Below are 23,287 nucleotides of genomic sequence, written 5' to 3' on the forward strand. Positions count from 1 at the left end.
ACTCAGGCAGATATAGCCCTGCTTAAAGATGCTATGCAAAGTGTGGCTGATGCTTCTGAATTAAACAATGTGAAATTGGCACTTGAATCTTTGCACAATACTGTATCAAATCTGCCTACATCACAGGAACTTAAAAATATAAAGAGAGCAGTGAATAGCATATTGAAATCAGAATAATCAAGAATATCCAAACAGAGATCAAACAACTTACTCAGACAGTGGCCACTCTACCAACTAATCAACATATTAATGAACTGCATGCCCTGTTTGAGGATATCAGAAGACAAGTCCATGATCTTACTGCTCAAAATTCAAAATTGGCAGTTGTTGAAAATTTACAGCAAATTGTGGCTAATATCAAGCAACAGCTAGGGACCATGGAATCCAATCAAGCAAATGCTTTGTCTGTTTTTGCCACCCAGCTACAAGAGATTGTGCAACAATACAAGAAACTTGTTGTGGACATAAAGATCAAGCCAGGCCATGATGATGTTGTTAGGACTATCAATGAGCACCTTGAATCTGTAACAAGTAGATTGCTTACAGCAGAAAAAGAAATAACTGGCCTAATCGAGAATCCTAAACATACAGTAATTCTTGAATTGTACAGTATCCCCAACAAAGAATATGATTCACCATTTACACCAGGCGGCAAAACATATATGCTGTCCCCTGCACAATTTTATTACCAATTTTTTGTTGGGGGCACACTTAGACCAATCAAGATCAAATATTGGCTTCAACCACAGGCACACCACTACCCCACCTTATCAATAACAAATGCTGACAACAAACCAAAAATCACCAGTGTAGAGTTAGAGGATTTTACAGATTCCAATCCAATACATTAGAAACATCTTATGCTGAAGATGATGGCTCTCTGGAATTTAATATACAAATAGGAGACAAACTGTATTTAGAAAATCCTGTAGTATCAGCTGCTGAACACCCCATAGTTGCAATATTCTTGATTACATACCATGTCTAGACAAATTATTGTTGATGAATTACACAGACAAGCCAGACATAATTATAAGAGACTGCCAGTAGTTACAAAAGGCATAAATGATTTATGGCAGTGCGACTTGGTGGAAATGGCAAGTGGACAGCTGAAAAACTTAGACAAAATCAACAAGGGCTACAAGTATCTACTCACTGTCATAGATACATTTTCAAAATTTGCCTGGGCTGTGCCACTCAAATCCAAGACTGGAAAATGTGTTACAGAAGCCTTCAGGACAATCATCAATCAGAGTGGAAGATCACCGCGCTATTTGCAAACAGATAATGGCAAAGAATTCTATAATTCTGTGTTCCAACAATTTATTAAAAGCCAGTCAATACAACATTACTCGAGTTACAGTGATCTCAAGGCCTCAATTGTAGAGAGATTCAACAAAACCCTAAAAAATCATATGTATAAACAATTTACACTTCAAGGTAATTATAAATGGCTTAATATTCTTCCAGAACTTCTACATAAATATAACAACTCGGTCCATTCCACAATCAACATGAAACCCTCTGAAGTAACTTCATCTGATGAGCAAAAATTGATCAGGACTGTTTATTATCCTAGATACCAGCCAACAACAAGAAAAGCCAAATACAAGGTGGGTGATCAAGTAAGAATCAGCAAATATAAGCACTTATTCAAAAGAGGCTTTACAAGAAACTGGAGCACTGAATTATTTACAGTGGTTCAAGTTAAACCTGGGACCCTTAACACATATATAATAAAAGATCACCGAGGAGAAATTCTCAAAGGCAGATTCTATGAAGAAGAACTCAGCAAAACTAAGCAGCGTGACACATATCTCATAGAAAAAATCATCCGCAGAAAAGGCAACAAGTTACTTGTCAAATGGCTAGGACTCCCAGAACACAGCTGGATCGATGCAGACAAAGTGATACTATGAACACCTGGGATGTTATAAAGAGGCTGCCAGAACCTGAACAGCAGATTAAGAGAAATGGCAAGTTGCTGCCTGATAATATTAGATGTCTTATTGTTGGGCCATCGGCTTGTGGTAAAACTACACTAATGATTGATAATTTTTTATTGGCACCCAACTGGTTAGACTCGAAAAACAGGCACTTGTATGTTTTCTCTAAGAGCTTAGAACAATTAAAATATCAGCAGCTGATGAAGCTATATGATGGATTGGATATTGCCACTTTTGAATCAGATGTTAAGCCACTTCATGAATGTCTCGATAATTCTGTTGTTGTGTTTGATGATATTATACTGGATAATCAAAACAAGGTTAGAAATTTCTTTACACAGGGCCGACACAAAAACATTGATTGTTTCTACCTGGCACAGACTTTTTCAAAAATACCGAAGCAGCTGATCCGAGAAAACAGCAATTTTATATGTGTGTTTCATCAAGATCATACCAACCTCAAACACATACATGATGAATATGTAGGTGGGGACTTGAGCTACAATAATAATTTGCTAAGTTTTGCAGTAGGTGCTGGAACCAGGACAGTTATGGGTTTGTCACAATTGATATGACAAGAAAACCCAATAGTGGTAAATACAGAAATAAAATCAGAGAATCGAGGAATCTATGAACAACACAAGCAAACAGAACAGCCTATTATTGATGCTATTAGTGAATTAGGTAAAAATATCAAAACTGTTACAGAGCAAAATCAAAATTTGATCACAGAGCTTCTACCTGTAGCTGCTAGGAACATATTAGATTATCCAATCACCCCACTTTCTAGTATTCATACACCTAGTCCTGTTGCTCCTCGAAGAATTGAAGCTACTCAGGATCCTATTGAATTGGGTCTTCTTACTCAAAAATATTTACGCACACCTAAAGACAACAAAGATGAGGTCTTTGGCCTATATGCTGACACAGAGCGTGATGGTAGCATCATACATAGAATTGGCAATTTCAGAGTAACATTTATGGGAGATGATCTAATTGTATATTCAGAATCTCATCTTGGAGAAAAAGGTGGTTTTGTTAAATATCCTGGCACACCTGGATTGTGGGAACTGATGACTAGGAAAAGGCCTGGCAGCTATACAGATCAAGATTATGAGCATTACAAAGAAATATTAATAAAATCAGATGCTCTATACCAGAACAATGATCCCACACAAAAAAGAGTCAAGTCTAGCATTGGAGCAAAATACAACAATTTAATCAAGCCCATATGGTCACAGATCAAGACTGGCAGTGGAATCAAACAATACAACACCCTGCCTACAGAATTTGTGTGGGTTGATGATGTCAGGAAACTTGAAGATAGGTTGCTGGTGATAGCTGGGGAGGAAAATGCTGGCAACCACAATTTTTACAATGAAAAGGTTGGAATTATGGACATGATAAGCACAAAATTGTCTAATTTTATAGTGAATGACACTAAGGGCATTGGATATCTTATAAAAATTATTAATACTCTACCACCTAAATTTTGGAATATCTCTGAGGGTCGCGGGTTGGTTAATGACATCATAAACAAGCTGCCATTTGAACTGCATATTCCAGGCTATCAGTATTGTGGTCCAGGCACAAAATTGGATCATAGATTAAACAGAGGTGATCCTGGTGTTAATCCCCTAGATGCTGCTTGTAGAGACCATGACATAGCATACAACACACATTCTGATCTTGACAAGAGACATGTTGCAGACAAGAAATTAGAAGAGGCTGCATTTGGTAGATTTGTAAGCAAAAATGCTTCTTTAAGTGAGAGAATAGCAGCATTGGGGACCACCATAGCTATGAACACCAAACAAAAACTGGGGTGGGGGTTGTGAATATGTGTATAATAAACCTAGGATGAAGGCCAAGGGTGTTATGTATCAGATACCTTATGCAGGTCTTAAATCTCTTAAAACTATTGATAGTCTTTTAACCAAAAAACAGCGCAAGAAAAAAAATTCTTGTCTTGCCAAGGGCCATGGTATGAAATTATTACTTATCACCCCCCAATTAATAAAAAAATACAGCAATCTAGAAAAAAATCACATGTGGGTGGATTTATATTTACTATCCCGGCCATCTTAGCAGCTTTGGGGGCTGTTGGGAGCTTGGCTGGGGGATCAGCTGCCATAGCAAAAACAGTAATAGATGCCAAGAAAAATAAGGCAGAATTAGATGAAATAAAGCGCCATAATCTGGCCATGGAGAAACAAGGCAAAGGTGTTAAGAGAGCCATGAATAAGTTTAAAAAAAACAAGAGCCGCTTTCAAACCAAGATATTGAAGCTTTAATCAAGCCACTGGGCATCAAAAATTTTAGAGGTGTATAAATGTCTGATTCTTTGCCAGAGCAACCACTCAACAAAGAGTGTGGCATAGTTAATTTGGATAAATACAAAAATCAGGGCACTCACTGCATCTGTTATCTTAAATATTTAAAAGATGAGGCATTTGTGTTTGATTCATTTGGAGGTATTCCACCTGAAAATTTAGTAAAATATCTAAAATCAGCTAATCTTTATTACAATAATGCCCGTGTTCAAAATTTCAAAGATGTTAATTGTGGACATCTGTGTTTATCTGTTCTTAGATATCTGTCTCAAATAAATAAACCATCAATTGAAAATTTTCAAAAAGCCCTGTGGTATCTGAAACATCATGGGGGTATTCCATCTCACCAGCCAAAATTCAATATTGAAACTTAGATTACATGATGATATAGTGTATCCCAAAACAATATCTCTCAGAGCATTTTATGGCATGTACTTGATCCCTAATATTAAACACCACAACAACACAATTGCAGTAGGGGATCAAAAAATTGTCATCACTCCAGGGCAGTATAATCTATCTACTCTAAATGCTCAGTTACCCAGAGGTATAGTATTAACTCAAAATTCTGTCACTCACAGAATAGAGATTGTATCTGCTACAGAGACTGTGGATCTGGGTACTATAGGAGAGCTGTTAGGCTTTGAGAACAACATAAAACTTGAACCTGCCATTAAACACACTGCTATTAATATACCTAAATTCTTAGCCATAGAAACTCTGAATATTCACTGTAATGTGGCCGAGGGTATGATCACCAAATCAAATGGCATAGGCACTCACAAACAAACTGGCATCATTGCAACATTTAAACCTAATTCTGAATTTATGGAGCCAATCATCTACACTCCATCCCCAACATTATATTTTCCTGTGTGCCATAATAGAATAGATTATATTGAATTGATGGTCACTAATGAAAAAGAAGAATTAGTTGATTTTGCTGGAGCCACAACAACTGCTATCATAGAGATTAATATTTAAATAAAAATACATACAAGAAAAAAATGGAAAATATTGAGAGTTATGAGCTACAATCATTCCCCCCAAACAGGAGGACCTTTGCAAATTTAAATCAACCCAACACAGAGATTGAGGTTGATCTTGATGTAGGGGATGGCTTTATACACCCCCACAGAGCAGATCTATACATCAAATTTGATGTTGTAAAGCTCGATGGTACAGATTATCCTGCAAATTCAAATATAAGATTGGTAGACAATTTTGTACCACATCTGTTCTCTGAAATTGAGATCAGAAAACATGGTGTTGTTATAAACAGAGTGGATTACCCCGGCATTACCTCCACAGCTTTGGCCACACTAAAATTATCCAAAACCGAGGCTTCTTACTACAAAATAGGTGGATTTGAGGCTGGTGATAAAATATTATCTAAAAGCCACACAGTGCTGTTTCCCATGCGCCTGTTGCCAGGATTCTTCTCAGATTACAAAGATATTATGTGGAAGGGTTGTTTAAGAATCACATTTAGAAGAGCTGCCAATGATAATAATGCTTTGATGAGGTACAGTTCATTAAACTCTACAGGGGAAGCTCTGCCTAATACCCTACCTGATGAAGGCAAATGCATTATTCAGACTATGGAGCTAAGAATTCCAGTTGTTGAATATGAAGCCAGTTATGCTCTTAAATACAAAGCTGATATCCTAAAAAATCCACAGATTCCTTTACAATTTTATACATATCAATGTGTACAGAAGCCTGCCACTGGTACCTATTATGAGTTTGATGCTACAAATTCATTCTCCAGTATACAATAAGACATGCCAGATTTTGTGGTGGTATTGTTTCAGACTGGAAGACACAATAATCAGGAAAAAAATTCAAGTAAATTTGATAACTGCAACATCAAGAACATATATCTTAAAAATGGCAGAAATGAGGTATTTCCTAGAGAAAATTATAATTTAGACATCTCCAAGGATGATTTCCTCAAATTATATGAAGCATTTACAGCATACAAAAGGGTCACAACCGGGAATACAGACATGTATTAAACACCAGATGAATTCAAAGCACAGAGACCCATGTTTGTCATCAACACTTCAAAAAGGAAACAAGTTGTGGTTAATAACAGGACAAACATTAAAATTATCTGTGAATTCCATGATACACTCCCTGATGACACCACATGTAGTGTTATTCTCATAGGTGAAAAATCATATGTTTATGATGTAAGAAATGAGAGTCACAGAGCAATTCTAGAAGGCCTCTGCATATTACATTGTCTTAGTACTAGATATATGAGTTGAGGCTGGTGTCCAATTAAATTATTGAGCTTATTGAGGGTAACAAGTATTTAAGCATATATTACATTATATTATTGTGTAAGCAAAAGCTCTTATAAGCATTTTGCCCTAGTTTTAAGTATAGTCAAAACAATATCAAGAGGGGCATATTTTTGACAAGTTTATGGACAACAAACTGAGAGATGTAGCTTTTACACACATGGGCAAATCTGTCTGACGGGGGTTCTTCTTTTCTACACTAGAATTAAAAATTCTTTAGATTTAAATATGTACACACATGGCCGATTGGGCTATATTCTCCCTCTTGACATAGTTTTAAGTGTAGGCAAATCTGTCTATTGAGGGTTCTTCTTTTCTACACTAGGATTCAAGATTCTTGGGATTGAGAGCATATCACACTTGAAGAAATGGGGAATAAGGGCATCTTGGCATAGTTTTAAGTGTAGGCAAATCGGGCTGTTTAATCAAATAACCTCTTCTTTTGTACAATTTTTGTCCTTATATTATATACTTTCATGCTACTGATAGATTGGATTTTGATAGCCTGTTCATTTATATATTAGGGCTGCTATATGTCCCGGATTTTCCGGGACAATCCCGGAATGATATAATTTGTCCTGGTGTCCCGAATAGTTTCTTCTGGATGCACAAATGTCCTGGAACCGGGTGGGAAAGAAGAAATACTTTCCTCAAATGTATTTATATTTATATAGGTAATATTAAAATACTAATTTTTCTATATAACTGTACATTGAACCGCTCCCTCTCGATGATACGAGAGTTATCTAGTTACAAGAAGATTCTGCAAAGATATTTGACTTCACGAAAGCGCCGCCGTCTGCTAGCAGCACTGAATTTCAGTTGCAAATCTCTTCCATTGCATAGTAAGCTGTTTACTGTAAACAGTCAGTGCTTGGGTGTCCGCACAGTTCCGTCCGTAGTTCTCAAATAAAGTTTCGACATTGTGAGATAGCAGGTTAGTTCAATATGGCACCGAAAACGAATTGAAACGAATTAGAAAGAATATGATATTGGATATACGTATACAGTTGGATCCATGAGTATTACCGTGGAAATTGTCCATGACGATTTTCATATTTTTTTTTTCATCCATCCTATGTGTTTTTAAGCAATGGATGTTGATGATGGTGCAGACGTTGTACTAAACAGCTTGTTTTGAGATTTCCTTTAATTCCCGAAGCTCATATTGGGTCAAATAAAGTGGACGAACATAGTGATGGACAATTTGCATGGTAATACTCATGGATCCGACTGTACATACACTCAACTTTGTCTGGTCCACCCCCCTTCCCTAACACACACATTCCTCAACAAGCTTCCGGTCAGCAGTGTCCCGGATTTTCACATATGAAATATATCAACCCTTTTCGTACCAAAAGTTGAACCCTCCCTGCCTTACGTGAACTATATATACGCCCATGTGTGTAACCCTTCCAAGTAATAAGTTTGTGAAAGGAAGCTAAGTCGAATTAAAGAATTCGTCCATTCCAAGGCTTCGTGACATATTCTTTAACTTGTGAGTGGGAGATGGAAATCTAACAAATTCAGAAAAACTGATATGGTGAGACTGGCAGCTACTCGTCGGCTTGTGTCTACATAAGAAGAGGACCACGCTCATCAGTATAGGAAGTGATTATGAGGAAGATCAGAGTGACTGGAAGGGAAGGAGTAATGCATCAAATAAGATGATTCCAAGGACCTTAATGAAAATCAATCTAATTACTCATAGTCTAATGACTATATATTCTCATTCATTATGTTCTTCTCTATATTACCAAAGGAACATCTCTTCCGTAATATCAGGGTTGTTAAAATGTCCAGGAATCCAAAAATTCCGCGGTGGCTCAGTCGGTAACGCGTCTGACTACCATGCTCAAGGTCCCGGGTTCGATCCCCGGCCGGTTCAAATCCGGGAACTTTTCTAACGATGGAAGCGGCCCCGGCGCCCACCCAGCGTCGAATAACATGGGTACCTGGGGGAAACCCTGGGGGATAAAGGCGGTCAGGGGCGTGATGCTGATCACATCACCCCCACTCACGACCGGATCAAGAAAGTGTGGGGCGTTACCCCCACACCCCCTATACGCCTTCATGGCGTGGTGCTATGCGCAGGGGAGCACTTTACCTTTTTTTTACCTTTTTTTACCCAAAAATTCTAATCTGTTCTTTTGGCTTCCGCTGCAGGAGAGGATCCTTTTGTCTCGCACAATTTAAATTCGGTCCAAGTTTCGTACTGTTACATTGAAAAAGGGTTACTGGACCGTATTTAAATTAATTCTGGAATTAAGGTCCCTGGACCGAATTTAAATTGGTTCGAAAAAAAATCCTGGAGTGTATTTAAATTGAATGGTAAAAACGTTTCCTGGACCGAATTGAAACACTTTACAGGTAAAAATGTTCTTTACGGTCCGGAACCCATTACGTTTGCTGATTTTCTCTCCTGGACCGGAATTGAATTTATTTAAAATTCCTAGACCTTGCGTAATATCTCACAATAATAATTAATTCTCCTCTATTATATTTCATTGTCTTAATATTTACTTCAAATATTTTATCTATATGTTATTTATTTCATTCTTATTAATGTATGTTGGATTAGAAGATTATCTTGGAAACAATATACACCTTGGCATATCATGAAGGAGCTAAGGTAATAAGTTTCGTTTGGCGATGATGTTTCTCCTTCGTTGAAGACTGGGGGACAGTTTGGAATATTAAGGATGGGACAAACCGTACCCAAGCAATAAAGAATAAAGTAAGAAAGACCGACTACAGCTACAAAGATTAATAGAAGATAACGGAAAAAAGCTGGGCGAGAGGGTGACGCATGAGAGAGAGGAGGTTAGCAGGATCGCTTACCGACCATGTCCCTATCAAGCTGTCTCGTACTTCTTCTTCCCTCTTTCCCCATATTACTACGTCATTAGCGAACAACAGGGCCTTCATCTCTTCCTCTCCTATCTTCTTCCACGCCTTTTTCGTTAAATGCATCCATTGTATTTTGTAATTATATACTACGTAATATAATCTAGGGATACGAGGACTGGAACTTTTCTTTGCGGGGGACAATTTAGATTCGATGCAAGTTGCATATTGTTTCATAAAACTGAATTTAAATTGATCCGGAAAAAAATATTTCTGGACCGTATTTAAATTGACCCAGAAAAATGTTTCTGGACCGAATTTAAATTGAGCCGGAAGAAAGGTTTTCGGACCGAATTTAAATTGACCCAGAAAAATGTTTCTGGACCGAATTTAAATTGATCCGGAAGAAAGGTTTTCGGACCGTATTTAAATTGACCCAGAAAAATGTTTCTGGACCGAATTTAAATTGATCCGGAAGAAAGGTTTTCGGACCGTATTTAAATTCAGCCTGAGAAAAGGTTCCTGGACCGAATTTAAATTAAACTGCAAAAATGTTCCTGGACCGAATTGAAATACTTTAGAGAAAAAAAAGGTTCCTTACGGTCCAGAACCCATTTACGCTTGCTGATTTTCTCTCCTGCACCGGAATTGAATTTATTTAAAATTCCTGGAACTTTAACAACACTGCTTATAATAGCGTGATGGAGGCATTTTTCATCTACACACACACACACAAACACACAAATCATTCCTGTTTACCTTTTGTTTGTCCCTCATGGATCCTCGTCCCAAAATGGCCATCTTCGTCATCGTCTCTTCTTGTAATCTCTTCAGCGAGTTTCCCTTTGGACCCAGAAGTTTCCCGACGAAGTTGAACTGGAAGAAAGGTAAAGAATAATGATATATTTCTGCATATCAAGTTTTGTTAAATATGTAAGCAATGAAATGCATGGGAATTCCTGGAAGGATAAATGTTAAATCTCGAAACTGACGAGATCATGTCTCCACAAGGCTCTCAGTATCATAGACACTCTTAAATCTATTGAGTTAATTTTTATATTTAACTAGCTATTTATATTTCACCCCCTCTCACCCCCCATGCCGGTAGGTGATGAACTTGAAGTTGAACCGCATTGGGAGTGTCACGAAAACTATGGATTCTATTCGCAACACAGCCTGAATGTTAGACAACCCGAGAAACACTATCGTCGTGCGGATTGCATAGAGTCACGGATGTCTGTTGGTGCGGAATTTAATATCGGTTGTTCTCTATTATTTTTACATATCACTAGGGGTGTCAGGGGTGTCGTATCCCCATAGTATTTCTTTCCAAGTTGCAAGAGATACGCGTACCAAGTTTGGTTGAAATCGCTCCAGGCGTTCGAGAGTTATGCCGGAACAAACAAATATACACACCCACCCACACACACATACATCCATTTTTATGTATATAGAAGATTGTTTGTTTTAATTTTGAACCGTCGGCGGGTTAATTGCATCAACGAGATGATCAAGCCAAAGAGAATGGAAGCTTAGCAATCAGCTAGAGTGGTAGAAAAATCAAGGCATCACCTTAGAGAGAAATTGTTACGATTTGTGGAAATTAACGATCGACATCACGTGACCTATAAGTTGGAGTTTTCCCGCATTATACACATACCACCAAACTATGCTTGAGAGTAGTACCGTTTTTCCTCACCTCCTGGTGTCTCGACGGTTCACCATGCTTCGGGAATCTGTGGAGCAAGACCGATGGGGAAAGCGAGTGGGCGCTGGGTTTTCCGCTTCATGCTCTCGCTGCTTCTCTCACGTGTTCATTGGTCGAGCCCTATTTTCGCAGAGAACTTGCTTTCCTTCGCTTGCTCGAGAGATCCCCGGGACAAAATATAGCACACTAATGAATCTTGTACAGAGTGTTTACAAATAATTAGAGTTTTTTCTAATATTATTTGTAACTATAGTATTAGACGTAAGTAGTGGTGTTTGTGGTAGGGACAGTGCGAGAAAGGAAGAGCTCCTCTCAAGCAGCTTTGCTACACTTAAAACTAGCTCAACATGCCCATATGAGCTTTTTGCTCTAGTGTGGTACCCCGTTTAATCCAAGATTTTTGTAAAAATGCCCTCGGGAATTTTTCAGAAAGGAAGAGCTCCCTCAGATTGATTTGTGCATACTTACAAAAATTGCATCAGCCAGATTTTTGTCCATAAATTTGCCAAAAATTGGCCATACCGGAAATTAAGCAAAAACTCATACATACACACACATATTTACTTCCAGTTTAAGTTTAATTGGATACCAGGTTCAATTTGCTTATCTAATATTAAAACAATGCAATATGCAGAGCCCCTCTAGAATTGCTCCGTGTTTGCATGTTTCCCCCTCTGTGGCAATGTGTGCAATTCCCGAGACGGTAGTATTGATTTTTGTTTTGCATGTTTCTCCTCAGCGCCAGTACTTACAGAAATTCCCGAGTATTGCATCAGCCAGTATTGTGAGATTGACTGAGGGGAACAGATGTGTTGATACAGTGCTTCTCATACTTACACGCCTGTTTGCTTTACTTGAACAATATAAAATCTGATATTTGTTGTAATCCACTCATATTTAGAGTCAGTGTGAATGAATATTTATTCTCTTTTTCCACTTGTGGGCTATTGGCTTTACAACCTGTCATAATAAGCATAGAGATTAGATTTAAAACCCAGGAAATTTTATATAAATACCAAAGCCAAAAATATTAAGTGTATACACACATACACACATACACACACACACAAAGCACACAGCTGAACCCAACTGATATTTTTTATTCAGTATAAAGTTTTGAATTGAAACCCAGGAAATTGTATATAATAAACAACAACAAAAATGCCGAATCAAAAATATTGTAATCAGTGCAATAAAAATATATTTAGCTCTAATTGGGCCAGACACCAAAAAATTTGTAACCCAGACAAATACAGAACTCCCACAAAAATTTGCCCCAAATGCAATAAAAAATATAACATGGAATATTTCACATATAAACATAAAGATACTTGCTCTGCACAGTCATCAACACAACCATCTACATCTGGTCTGAAAAGAAAGCACGAAGCACCTCTTAATGCCAGAGCAGCAAAGCAGCCACGCTATGCACCTATCCGTAGCAGTTTTAACGGCCAATTAAGGGATCACCGTTTTGTATCAGAGCCAAGATGTGGTATTGAGAATTTTTTGAACAGTAAAAATTCTGATCTGCAGGCAATTCTAAATGCACAAAATGGCTCTTATAAGCTGTCCCTCAAATTGTTTGCACAATATAAGAAACCAAATGGCACAAAATTTACACAGCCCCACATAACAGAAACTATATCGGTATATTCAAACGCAAATTTAGACAAAATAATAAGCAGATTGATGGATCAACTGAACATTAAACACTCTGAATTTGCGGCAAAAGAGTCAGGATGGAGCCTATGTGGCTCTCCGCACAAGTTATATGTTAATATTTCTGAATTCAGCCCATTGCGAGGATCTACATATTTGCCATTACCTGCCAATATCAAAAACAAAAGAGCCGTGGTTAATATAAAAAAGAATGACCAGAAATGCTTTTTGTGGTGTATTTTAGCTGCTCTGTATCCAGTTTCAAGAAATCCAGAGAGAATAACTTATTACAAACAGCATGAGCATGATTTTGATGATGCAATGGAAGGTTTGGAATATCCAATGTCTGTTCAGAATATTGATAAATTTGAAAAAAGGGCCAAGCACATCAATGGCAAACAATTATCTATTAATGTATTTATTTGTTCCACTGGCAATTGCCCGATAGCACCTCTCAGAATCAGTACACTTGATGATGAATCTGCTGTTCCGATTGATCTGCTCTTAATTGAAGGGGATGGTACATATCATTACACTCTGATACATAATCTTCAAGCTTTAGTGAGAACACAACTAGACAAATCCAATACAATATTCAAGTTGTGCAGAAGATGTTTAACTGTATTTGATGGTCAAAAAATGGTGAAGGGGGTTCGGGAAGTGAATGCAGAAATTGCAAAAAACAAGTTAATTAAGCATCTGAAATACTGTGGGAACCATAAACCTGTTCATATGGTGATGCCTAATCCAAGTGAAAATTGCAAATTCAAAAAGTTTGAAGCCTTGTTGGAACACCCAGTATATATTGTCTGTGATTTTGAATCGAACCTCAAACCTCTTGCATTCTGCAATCCAGATCCCGAGGAATCTTCAAGTACACCATACCAGCTACATGAACCTTCCAGCTTTTGTTGTGTGGTTGTACAGGATGGTGTTGTTATTAAAGAATATTCATACATGGGACCAAATGCCATCAAAATATTTGCACATATAATAGAAAATGTGTGCCGTGACATAGCATCTAACATCTTATTAATATCAAAGCCCATGTTGCCTTTAACAGAGAAACAGAATGAAGATTTCAACAATGCAAAAAAATGCCCGGTATGTGATTCTGAATTTTCAGATACAAATATCAAGGTACATCACCATTCCCATACAGATGGTAAATTCTTAATGGCCCTGTGTAAAAGCTGCAATATTAAGATCAAGAGACCAAGATTTATCCCCATATTTTGCCATGGAGCATCCAATTATGATTTCCATCATCTGATCAGGTACGAGGGGTTTGACAAGCAGAATTTAAATATTTTAGCTGAAAATGATGAAAAATATATATCTATTAGCAAGATAATTAAAGTTGATGGTGTTCCTATTCACATAAGATTTCTTGATTCCTACAGATTTCTGTCGGCTAGCCTGCCTACACTGGCAAATCAATTATCTGATGATAAATTCAAAATCACACGTGCTATGTTTCCAAATCAGGACCTGAAATTAATTAGGCGGAAGGATGTATATCCATATGATTATGTTACAGATTTTTCTAAATTTGATGAGTGTTCTCTGCCACCACAAAATGAGTTTTACAGCAGAATCAGAGGATCTGGAATCAGTGATGAAGATTATCACCATGCTCAGTTGATGTGGAACAATTTAAAATGCAAGACATTTGGTGATTATCACAGGGCATATTTGAAACTTGATGTCACCCTCTTAGCTGATATAATTCAGGCATTCAGAAAATCTTCCATGCAAAATTATAAACTGGACCCATTATATTTTTTCAGTGCCCCGGGCCTAGCATGGGCTGCAACGTTTTTGAACACTAAAATGCAATTGGATCTGATCCCAGATCAAGATAAGTATCTGTTTATGGAGGAATGTATAAGAGGGGGGATGGTGCAATGTTCCCAGAGATATGCCAGAGCAAATAACAAATATATGCCTGATTATGATCCAGCACGGCCATCAAATTTTATACTGTATGTAGATGCAAACAGCCTCTATGGTTATGCCATGATGGATAAACTGCCATATGCAGGGCTTGAGTGGGTTGAAAATTTCAATATTGAAGATCTTAAGGATTTTGATGACAGTGACTATGGCCTCTTCTTAGAGGCTGATCTGACAATTCCTGATGATTTGCACAATACATTTTCTGATCTGCCCCCAATTCCCGAGGTTCAGTGCTCACCTGGCTCTAAACAGAAGAAGCTCATGATGACACTGGAGCCGAAACAAGGTTATGTCACATATTACAAAAACCTCCAATTCCTGATGCATCATGGTGTTCAAGTGACCAAAGTTGGAAAAGTTTTGAGGTTCAGGCACTCAGAATGGTTGAAACCATACATTGATACAAACACAGAGCTTCGAACATCTGCAATGAGCCAATTTGATAAGGGCTTGTTTAAATTGATGGTTAATTCTGTATGTGGCAAAACAATTGAAAATGTCAGAAAACATACCGATGTTAAAATAATTACTGACCCCAGTCTGAGCAAAAAATTGGTTGCAAAGCCCAACTTCAATTATAGAAGAATTTATGATGAGCACATGGCACTTTTCAACATGAAGAAAACAAAGATCAAGTTTGATAAACCTATTTATGTAGGGGCTGTGATATTGGAATTGGCCAAATTACATATGTTAAAGCTCTATTATGATGTGTTGAAACCTTTTTATGGTGATAATATAAAACTGATGTACATGGACACGGATAGTTTTATTCTTGATATTAAAACAGAAGATGTTTATCAAGATATGTCACAGCCTGAATTGTTTCAATACTTTGATACCAGTGAACATACAATAATTCAACCCCACAACAAAAAGGTGCCTGGCAAGTTAAAAGATGAGACATGTGGTGATGCTATTGTAGAATTTGCTGGGTTAAGTGCCAAGGTGTATAGTTTTAAAACATGTAGTGCTGTTGTCAAAAAGGCCAAGGGCATTGGCAAAGTAACTGTGGAAAAAGACCTCCAATTTGAAGATTATGAAAATTGCATCAAATCATGTGGCACAATCAAAACATCAGAATCCAGAATTCAGAGTGTGGATCACTTGTTGACTTCAAATGTTGTAAGAAAAGTGGCTCTGGACCCACATGATGATAAGAGATGCATTTTATCATGTGGCATACATACTTTACCATGGGGGCATTGTGATTTGAAAAATGGCAATCAATGCCCAATTACAGAGCATGATTTGAAATAAATAAACATGCCTATGAACTTATTTGGGTTCAAAAAACAGGCTATTATGGATCTGCCAACACCACAACCCTCTTCTGATATGTTGTCTAAACTGAGTGGCTTGTTAATTATTCATCTGAACAGCATACTTACAGATGTTGATGATGAAACAGGTAAAACATTGTACATATTTAACAATAATTTAAATCATTACCAATTACCTGTAGGTGGTCAATTGCAATTTATTACAACCCCTGAGGGTGATGTCAAGATTTCAGTAGGGAGAAATATTTATAGAATTAAGCACTCAAACATGGTTTCTGGCACTGTATATACTGTTTCTGCTGGTGACTGCTTATATATTGAGGTCCCTGGGTCATATGACAAGCTTATACCCTTTTTTATAGAATTAAGAATCATATACTCTATAATAAATAACCATTAAAACAAAAATGCCTAATGATATATTTGGCCATACAAGACATGAATATCACAGTGATGAGATTCTGATGCTTGATGTCAGAGTCAAGAAATTAAGAAGTGATTTACAAGCTTTACAAACCACACTCAATGCCAGTCTTCAACTAGAAATTACAAATTTACAATCACAATGCATGGACCCTCTTCTTAAAATTGATTCTGAACTCAAAGTGCTGCTTCAGAAATATACTGATTTGGCCACATTAGATAATTTTCAAAGTTTAGAAGAAGCTGTAGCAGCTCTTCAAGCCAAATTTAAGACCCACGCCACCAACTCTGAGCAATTGAAACAGCAATTGGAAGAGCAGATAAATAATGTCCAGGCACAGCTCCAAACAATTGTTAAAAGCATAAAATCACAAGAAGATTTTGATCTAGTGATTTCCACTCTAAAAGAACAGATTCAGTCACTCCAGATACCTAATCTGGATCCTCTGAACAATGCCATAGCCAAGGTTAAAGAAAAAATTGAGACACTTGAAAATTTGATGAACAATTTGCCATCTTCTGATGCTTTGAATGCAATAACTCGGAGTGTTGCAAATATTAAGCTGCAACTTGAAACATATGAAGATTTTGGAAAAATTCAAAGTACCATAACCCATCTTGAAGGTACAATAGCAGCAGTGCAAAGTGATTTGGCAAATGTACTAGAATCCCGATTGCCTGGAATTGTAGATACACTTGTCAGTGTCCAGCAACAAATCACAAAGCTTGAAAACCTCAACACTGAATCTGAGCTATCTCATTTTCATCACTTGATCGATGATATCCAAACAAAACTTGAAATTTTACAACAATCAACACCCTCTCAGGCAGATATAGCCCTGCTCCAAAATGCTATGCAAAATGTTGCTGATGCATCTGAATTAAACAATGTAAAATTGGCACTTGAATCTTTGCAAAATACAGTATCAAATTTTCCCACATCACAGGAACTTAAAAATATTAAGAGGGCAGTGAATCGCATATTGAAATCAGAAGATATCAAGAATATCCAAGCAGAGATCAAACATCTCACTCAGACAGTGGCCACTCTTCCAACCAATCAACATATTAATGAACTGCATGCCCTGTTTGAGGATATCAGAAGACAGGTCCATGATCTTACTGCTCAAAATTCAAAATTGGCAGTTGTTGAAAATTTGCAACAAATTGTAGCTAATATCAAGCAACAGCTAGGGACCATGGAATCCAATCAAGCAAATGCTCTGTCTGTTTTTGCCACACAGCTTCAAGAAATTGTGCAACAATACAAGAAACTTGTTGTGGACATAAAGATCAAGCCAGGCCATGATGATGTTGTTAGGACCATCAATGAGCACCTTGAATCTGTAACAAGCAGATTGCTCACAGCAGAAAAAGAAATAACAGGCATAATCGAGAATCCAAAACATACAGTAATTCTTGAATTGTATAGCATCCCCAACAAAGAATATGATTCACCATTTACACCAGGTGGCAAAATATATATGCTGTCCCCTGCACAATTTTATTACCAGTTTTTTGTTGGGGGCACACTGAGACCAATCAAGATCAAATATTGGCTACAACCACAGGCACACCACTACCCCACCTTATCAATAACAAATGCTGACAACAAACCAAAAATCACCAGTGTAGAGTTAGAGGATTTTACAGATCCCAATACATTAGAAACAGCCTATACTGAAGATGATGGCACTCTGGAATTTAAAATACAAATAGGGGACAAATTATATTTAGAAAATCCTGCAGTATCAGCTGCTGAACACCCCATAGTTGCAATATTCTTGTTTACATATTATGTCTAGACAAATTATTATTGATGAATTACACAGACAAGCCAGACATAATTATAAGAGACTGCCAGTAGTCACAAAAGGCATAGATGATTTATGGCAGAGCGACTTGATTGAAATGGCAAGTGGGCAGTTGAAAAACTTAGACAAAATCAACAAGGGCTACAAGTATCTACTCACTGTGATAGACACATTTTCAAAATTTTCCTGGGCTGTGCCACTCAAATCCAAGACTGGAAAATGTGTTACAGAAGCCATCAGGATAATCATCAATCAGAGTGGAAGATCACCGCGCTATTTGCAAACAGATAATGGCAAAGAATTTTATAATTCTGTGTTCCAACAATTTATTAAAAGCCAGGCAATAAAACATTACTCGAGTTACAGTGACCTCAAAGCCTCGATTGTAGAGAGATTCAACAGAACCTTAAAAAATCTTATGTATAAACAATTTACCCTTCAAGGTAATTATAAATGGCTTAATATTCTTCCAGAACTTCTACATAAATATAACAATTCTGTCCATTCCACAATCAACATGAAACCCTCTGAAGTAACTTCATCTGATGAGCAAAAATTGATCAGGACTGTTTATTATCCTACATACCAGCCAACAACAAGAAGGGCCAAATACAGGGTGGGCGATCAAGTAAGAATCAGCAAATATAAGCACTTATTCAAGAGAGGCTTTACAAGAAACTGGAGCACTGAATTATTTACAGTGGTTCAAGTTAAACCCGGGACTCTTAACACATATATAATAAAGGATCACCGAGGAGAAATTCTCAAAGGCAGGTTCTATGAAGAAGAACTCAGCAAAACTAAACAGCCTGACACATATCTCATAGAAAAAATCATCCGCAGAAAACGCAACAAGTTACTTGTCAAATGGCTAGGACTCCCGGAACACAGCTGGATCGATGCAGACAAAATAATAATATGAGCACCTGGGATGTTATAAAGAGGCTGCCAGAACCTGAACAGCAGAATAAGAGAAATGGCAAATTGCTGCCTGATAATATTAGGTGTCTTATTGTTGGGCCATCTGCTTGTGGTAAAACTACACTAATGGTTGATAATTTTTTATTGGCACCCAACTGGTTAGACTGGAAAAACAGGCACTTGTATGTTTTCTCTAAGAGCTTGGAACAATTAAAATATCAGCAGCTGATGAAGCTATATGATGGATTGGATATTGCCACTTTTGAATCAGATGTTAAGCCACTCCATGAATGTCTCGATAATTCTGTTGTTGTGTTTGATGACATTATACTGGATAATCAAAACAAGGTTAGAAATTTCTTTACACAGGGCCGGCACAAAAACATTGATTGTTTCTACCTGGCACAGACTTTTTCTAAAATACCCAAGCAGCTGATCCGAGACAACAGCAATTTTATATGTGTGTTTCATCAAGATCATACCAACCTCAAACACATACATGATGAATATGTAGGTGGGGACTTGAGCTACAATGATTTTTCCAAGTTTTGCAGCAGGTGCTGGAACCAGGACAGTTATGGGTTTGTCACAATTGATATGACAAGAACACCCAATAGTGGCAAATACAGAAATAAAATCAACGATTTTCTAGACGTTGAGACATATATAAATAACCATGAAAAGGCCAATTATTGATGATCTTAAGTTAAGAGATTATCTTGTAAAAAGATTTAAGGGATGGAAATCAGAGAACCGGGGAATTTATGAAAAACACAAACAAGCAGAACAGCCTGTCATTGATGCTATTAATAATTTAGGTAAGAATATCAAAACTGTTACAGAGCAAAATCAAAATTTGATCACAGAGCTTGTACCTGTAGCTGCTAGGAACATATTAGATTATCCATTCACCCCACTTTCCAGTATTCATACACCTAGTCCTGTTGCTCCTAGAAGAATTGAAGCTACTCAGGATCCTATTGAATTGGGTCTTCTTGCACAAAAATATTTAACCACACCTAAAGACAACAAAGATGAGGTTTTTGGCTTATATGCTGACACAGAGCTTGATGGCAGTATCATACATAGAATTGGCAATTTCAGAGTAACTTTTATGGAGGATGATCTGATTGTTTATTCAGAATCTCGTCTCGGAGAAAAAGGTGCTTTTGTTAAGTACCCCGGCACACCTGGGTTGTGGGAACTGATGACTCGGAAAAGGCCTGGCAGCTATACAGATCAAGATTATGAGCATTACAAAGAAATATTAATAAAATCAGATGCTCTATACCAGAACAATGATCCCACACAAAAAAGAGTCAAGTCTAGCAGTGGAGCAAAATACAATAATTTAATCAAACCCATATGGTCACAGATCAAGACTGGCAGTGGAATCAAACAATACAACACCCTGCCTAAAGAATTTGTGTGGGTTGATGATGTCAGGAAACTTGTAGATAGGTTATTGGTGATAGCTGGGGAGGAAAATGCTGGCAACCACAATTTTTACAATGAAAAGGTTGGAATTATGGACATGATAAGCACAAAATTGTCTAATTTTATAGTGAATGACCCTAAGGGGATTGGATATCTCATAAAAATTATTAATACTCTACCACCTAAATTTTGGAATATTTCTGAGGGTCGGGGGTTGGTTAATGACATTATAAACAAGCTGCCATTTGAACTACACATTTCAGGCTATCAGTATTGTGGTCCCGGTACAAAATTGGACCATAGATTAAACAGAGGTGATCCTGGTGTTAATCCCCTAGATGCTGCTTGTAGAGACCATGACATAGCATACAACACACATTCTGATCTTGACAAGAGACATGTTGCAGACAAGAAATTAGAAGAGGCTGCATTTGGTAGATTTGTAAGCAAAGATGCTTCTTTGAGTGAAAAAATAGCAGCATTGGGAACCACCATAGCTATGAACACCAAACAAAAACTGGGGTGGGGGTTGTGAATATATATATAATAAACCTAGAATGAAGGCCAAGGGTGTTATGTATCAAATACCTTATGCAGGTCTCAAATCTCTTGGGCCTATTGACAGTCTTTTAACCAAAAAGCAGCGCAAGAAAAAAAGCTCTTGTATTGCCAAGGGACATGGTATGAAATTGTTGCTTAGTACCCCCCAATTAAAAAAATTACAACAATCTAGAAAAAAATCACATGTGGGGGGTTTCATATTTACCATCCCGGCCATCTTAGCTGCTCTCGGGGCTGTTGGGAGCTTGGCCGGGGGATCAGCTGCCATAGCAAAAACAGTAATAGATGCCAAGAAGAATAGGGCAGAATTAGATGAGCAGAGGCGCCATAACCTGGCCATGGAGAAACAAGGCAAAGGTGTTAAGAGAGCCATGAATAAGTTTAAAAAAAAACAAGAACCGCTTACAAACCAAGATATTGAAGCTTTAATCAAGCCACTGGGCATCAAACATTTTAGAGGTGTGTACATGTCTGATTCTTTACCGGAACAACCACTCAACAAAGAGTGTGGCATTGTTAATTTGGATAAGTACAAAAATCAGGGCACTCACTGGATCTGTTATCTTAAATATTTAAACAATGAGGCATTTGTGTTTGATTCATTTGGAGGTGTTCCACCTGAAAATTTAATAAAATATCTAAAATCAGCTAATCTTTATTACAATAATGCCCGTGTTCAAAATTTCAAAGATGTTAATTGTGGACATTTGTGTTTATCTGTTCTCAGATATATGTCTCAAATAAATAAACCATCAATTGAAGATTTTCAAAAAGCCTTGTGGTATCTGAAACATCATGGGGGTATTCCATCTCACCAGCCAAAATTCAATATTGAAACTCAAATTGCATGATGAGATAGTGTATCCCAAAACAATAGCTCTCAGAGCATTTTACGGCATGTACTTGATACCTAATATTACACACCACAACAACACAATTGCAGTAGGGGATCAAAAAATTGTCATCACTCCAGGGCAGTATAATCTGTCCACTCTAAATGCTCAATTACCCAGAGGTGTAGTGTTAAGTCAAAATTCTGTCACTCACAGAGTAGAGATTGTATCTGCTACAGAAACAGTGGATCTGGGTACTATAGGAGAACTGCTAGGATTTGAGAACAACACAAAACTTGAAGCAGCAATCAAACACACTGCTATGAATATACCTAAATTCTTAGCCATAGAGACTCTGAATATTCACTGTAATGTGGCCGAGGGTATGATCACCAAATCAAATGGCATAGGCACTCACAAACAAACCGGCATCATTGCAACATTCAAACCTAATTCCGAATTCATGGAGCCCATCATTTACAATCCATCCCCAACATTATATTTTCCTGTGTGCCATAATAGAATAGATAATATTGAATTGATGGTCACTAATGAAAAAGAAGAATTAGTTGATTTTGCTGGAGCCACAACAACTGCTATCATAGAGATTAATATTTAAATAAAAATACATACAATGGAAAATATTGAGAGTTATGAGCTACAATCATTCCCTCCAAACAGGAGGACATTTGCAAATTTAAATCAACCCAACACAGAAATTGAGGTTGATCTTGATGTAGGGGACGGCTTTATACACCCCCACAGAGCAGATCTATACATCAAATTTGATGTTGTAAAGCTCGATGGAACAGATTATCCGGCAAATTCAAACATAAGATTGGTGGACAATTTTGTGCCGCATCTGTTCTCTGAAATTGAGATCAGAAAGTATGGCGTTGTTATAAACAGAGTGGATTATCCCGGCATTACCTCCACAGCTTTGGCCACACTAAAATTATCCAAAACCGAGGCTTCATACTACAGAATCGGTGGATTTGAAGCTGGTGATAAGATATTAACCAAGAACCACACAGTGCTGTTCCCGATGCGCCTGTTGCCAGGATTCTTCTCAGATTACAAAGATATCATGTGGAAGGGTGGTTTAAGAATTACATTTAGAAGAGCTGCCAATGATAATAATGCTTTGATGAGGTACAGCACAATAAACTCTACCGGGGAAGCTCTGCCTAATACCCTACCTGATGAAGGCAAGTGCATTGTTCAGACTATGGAGCTAAGAATCCCGGTTGT

General features: G+C 37.4%; 1 protein-coding gene across 1 annotated transcript in view; it reads right to left on the reverse strand.

Moving 5' to 3' along the window:
• The window catches only part of LOC145980240 (KH domain-containing, RNA-binding, signal transduction-associated protein 2-like), a 357,457-nt gene that overhangs the window by 153,269 nt on the left and 180,901 nt on the right, over positions 1-23,287 (reverse strand). Inside the window, exon 2 of the mRNA XM_083113253.1 lies at positions 10,195-10,311. Coding sequence (XP_082969379.1) covers positions 10,195-10,311 — 117 coding nt within the window. The remainder of the gene's footprint in view (positions 1-10,194; positions 10,312-23,287) is intronic.

The sequence above is a fragment of the Lepisma saccharinum genome, chromosome 27, assembly GCF_977018435.1.
Source record: "Lepisma saccharinum chromosome 27, izLepSacc3.1, whole genome shotgun sequence".
Lineage (NCBI taxonomy): Eukaryota > Metazoa > Arthropoda > Insecta > Zygentoma > Lepismatidae > Lepisma > Lepisma saccharinum.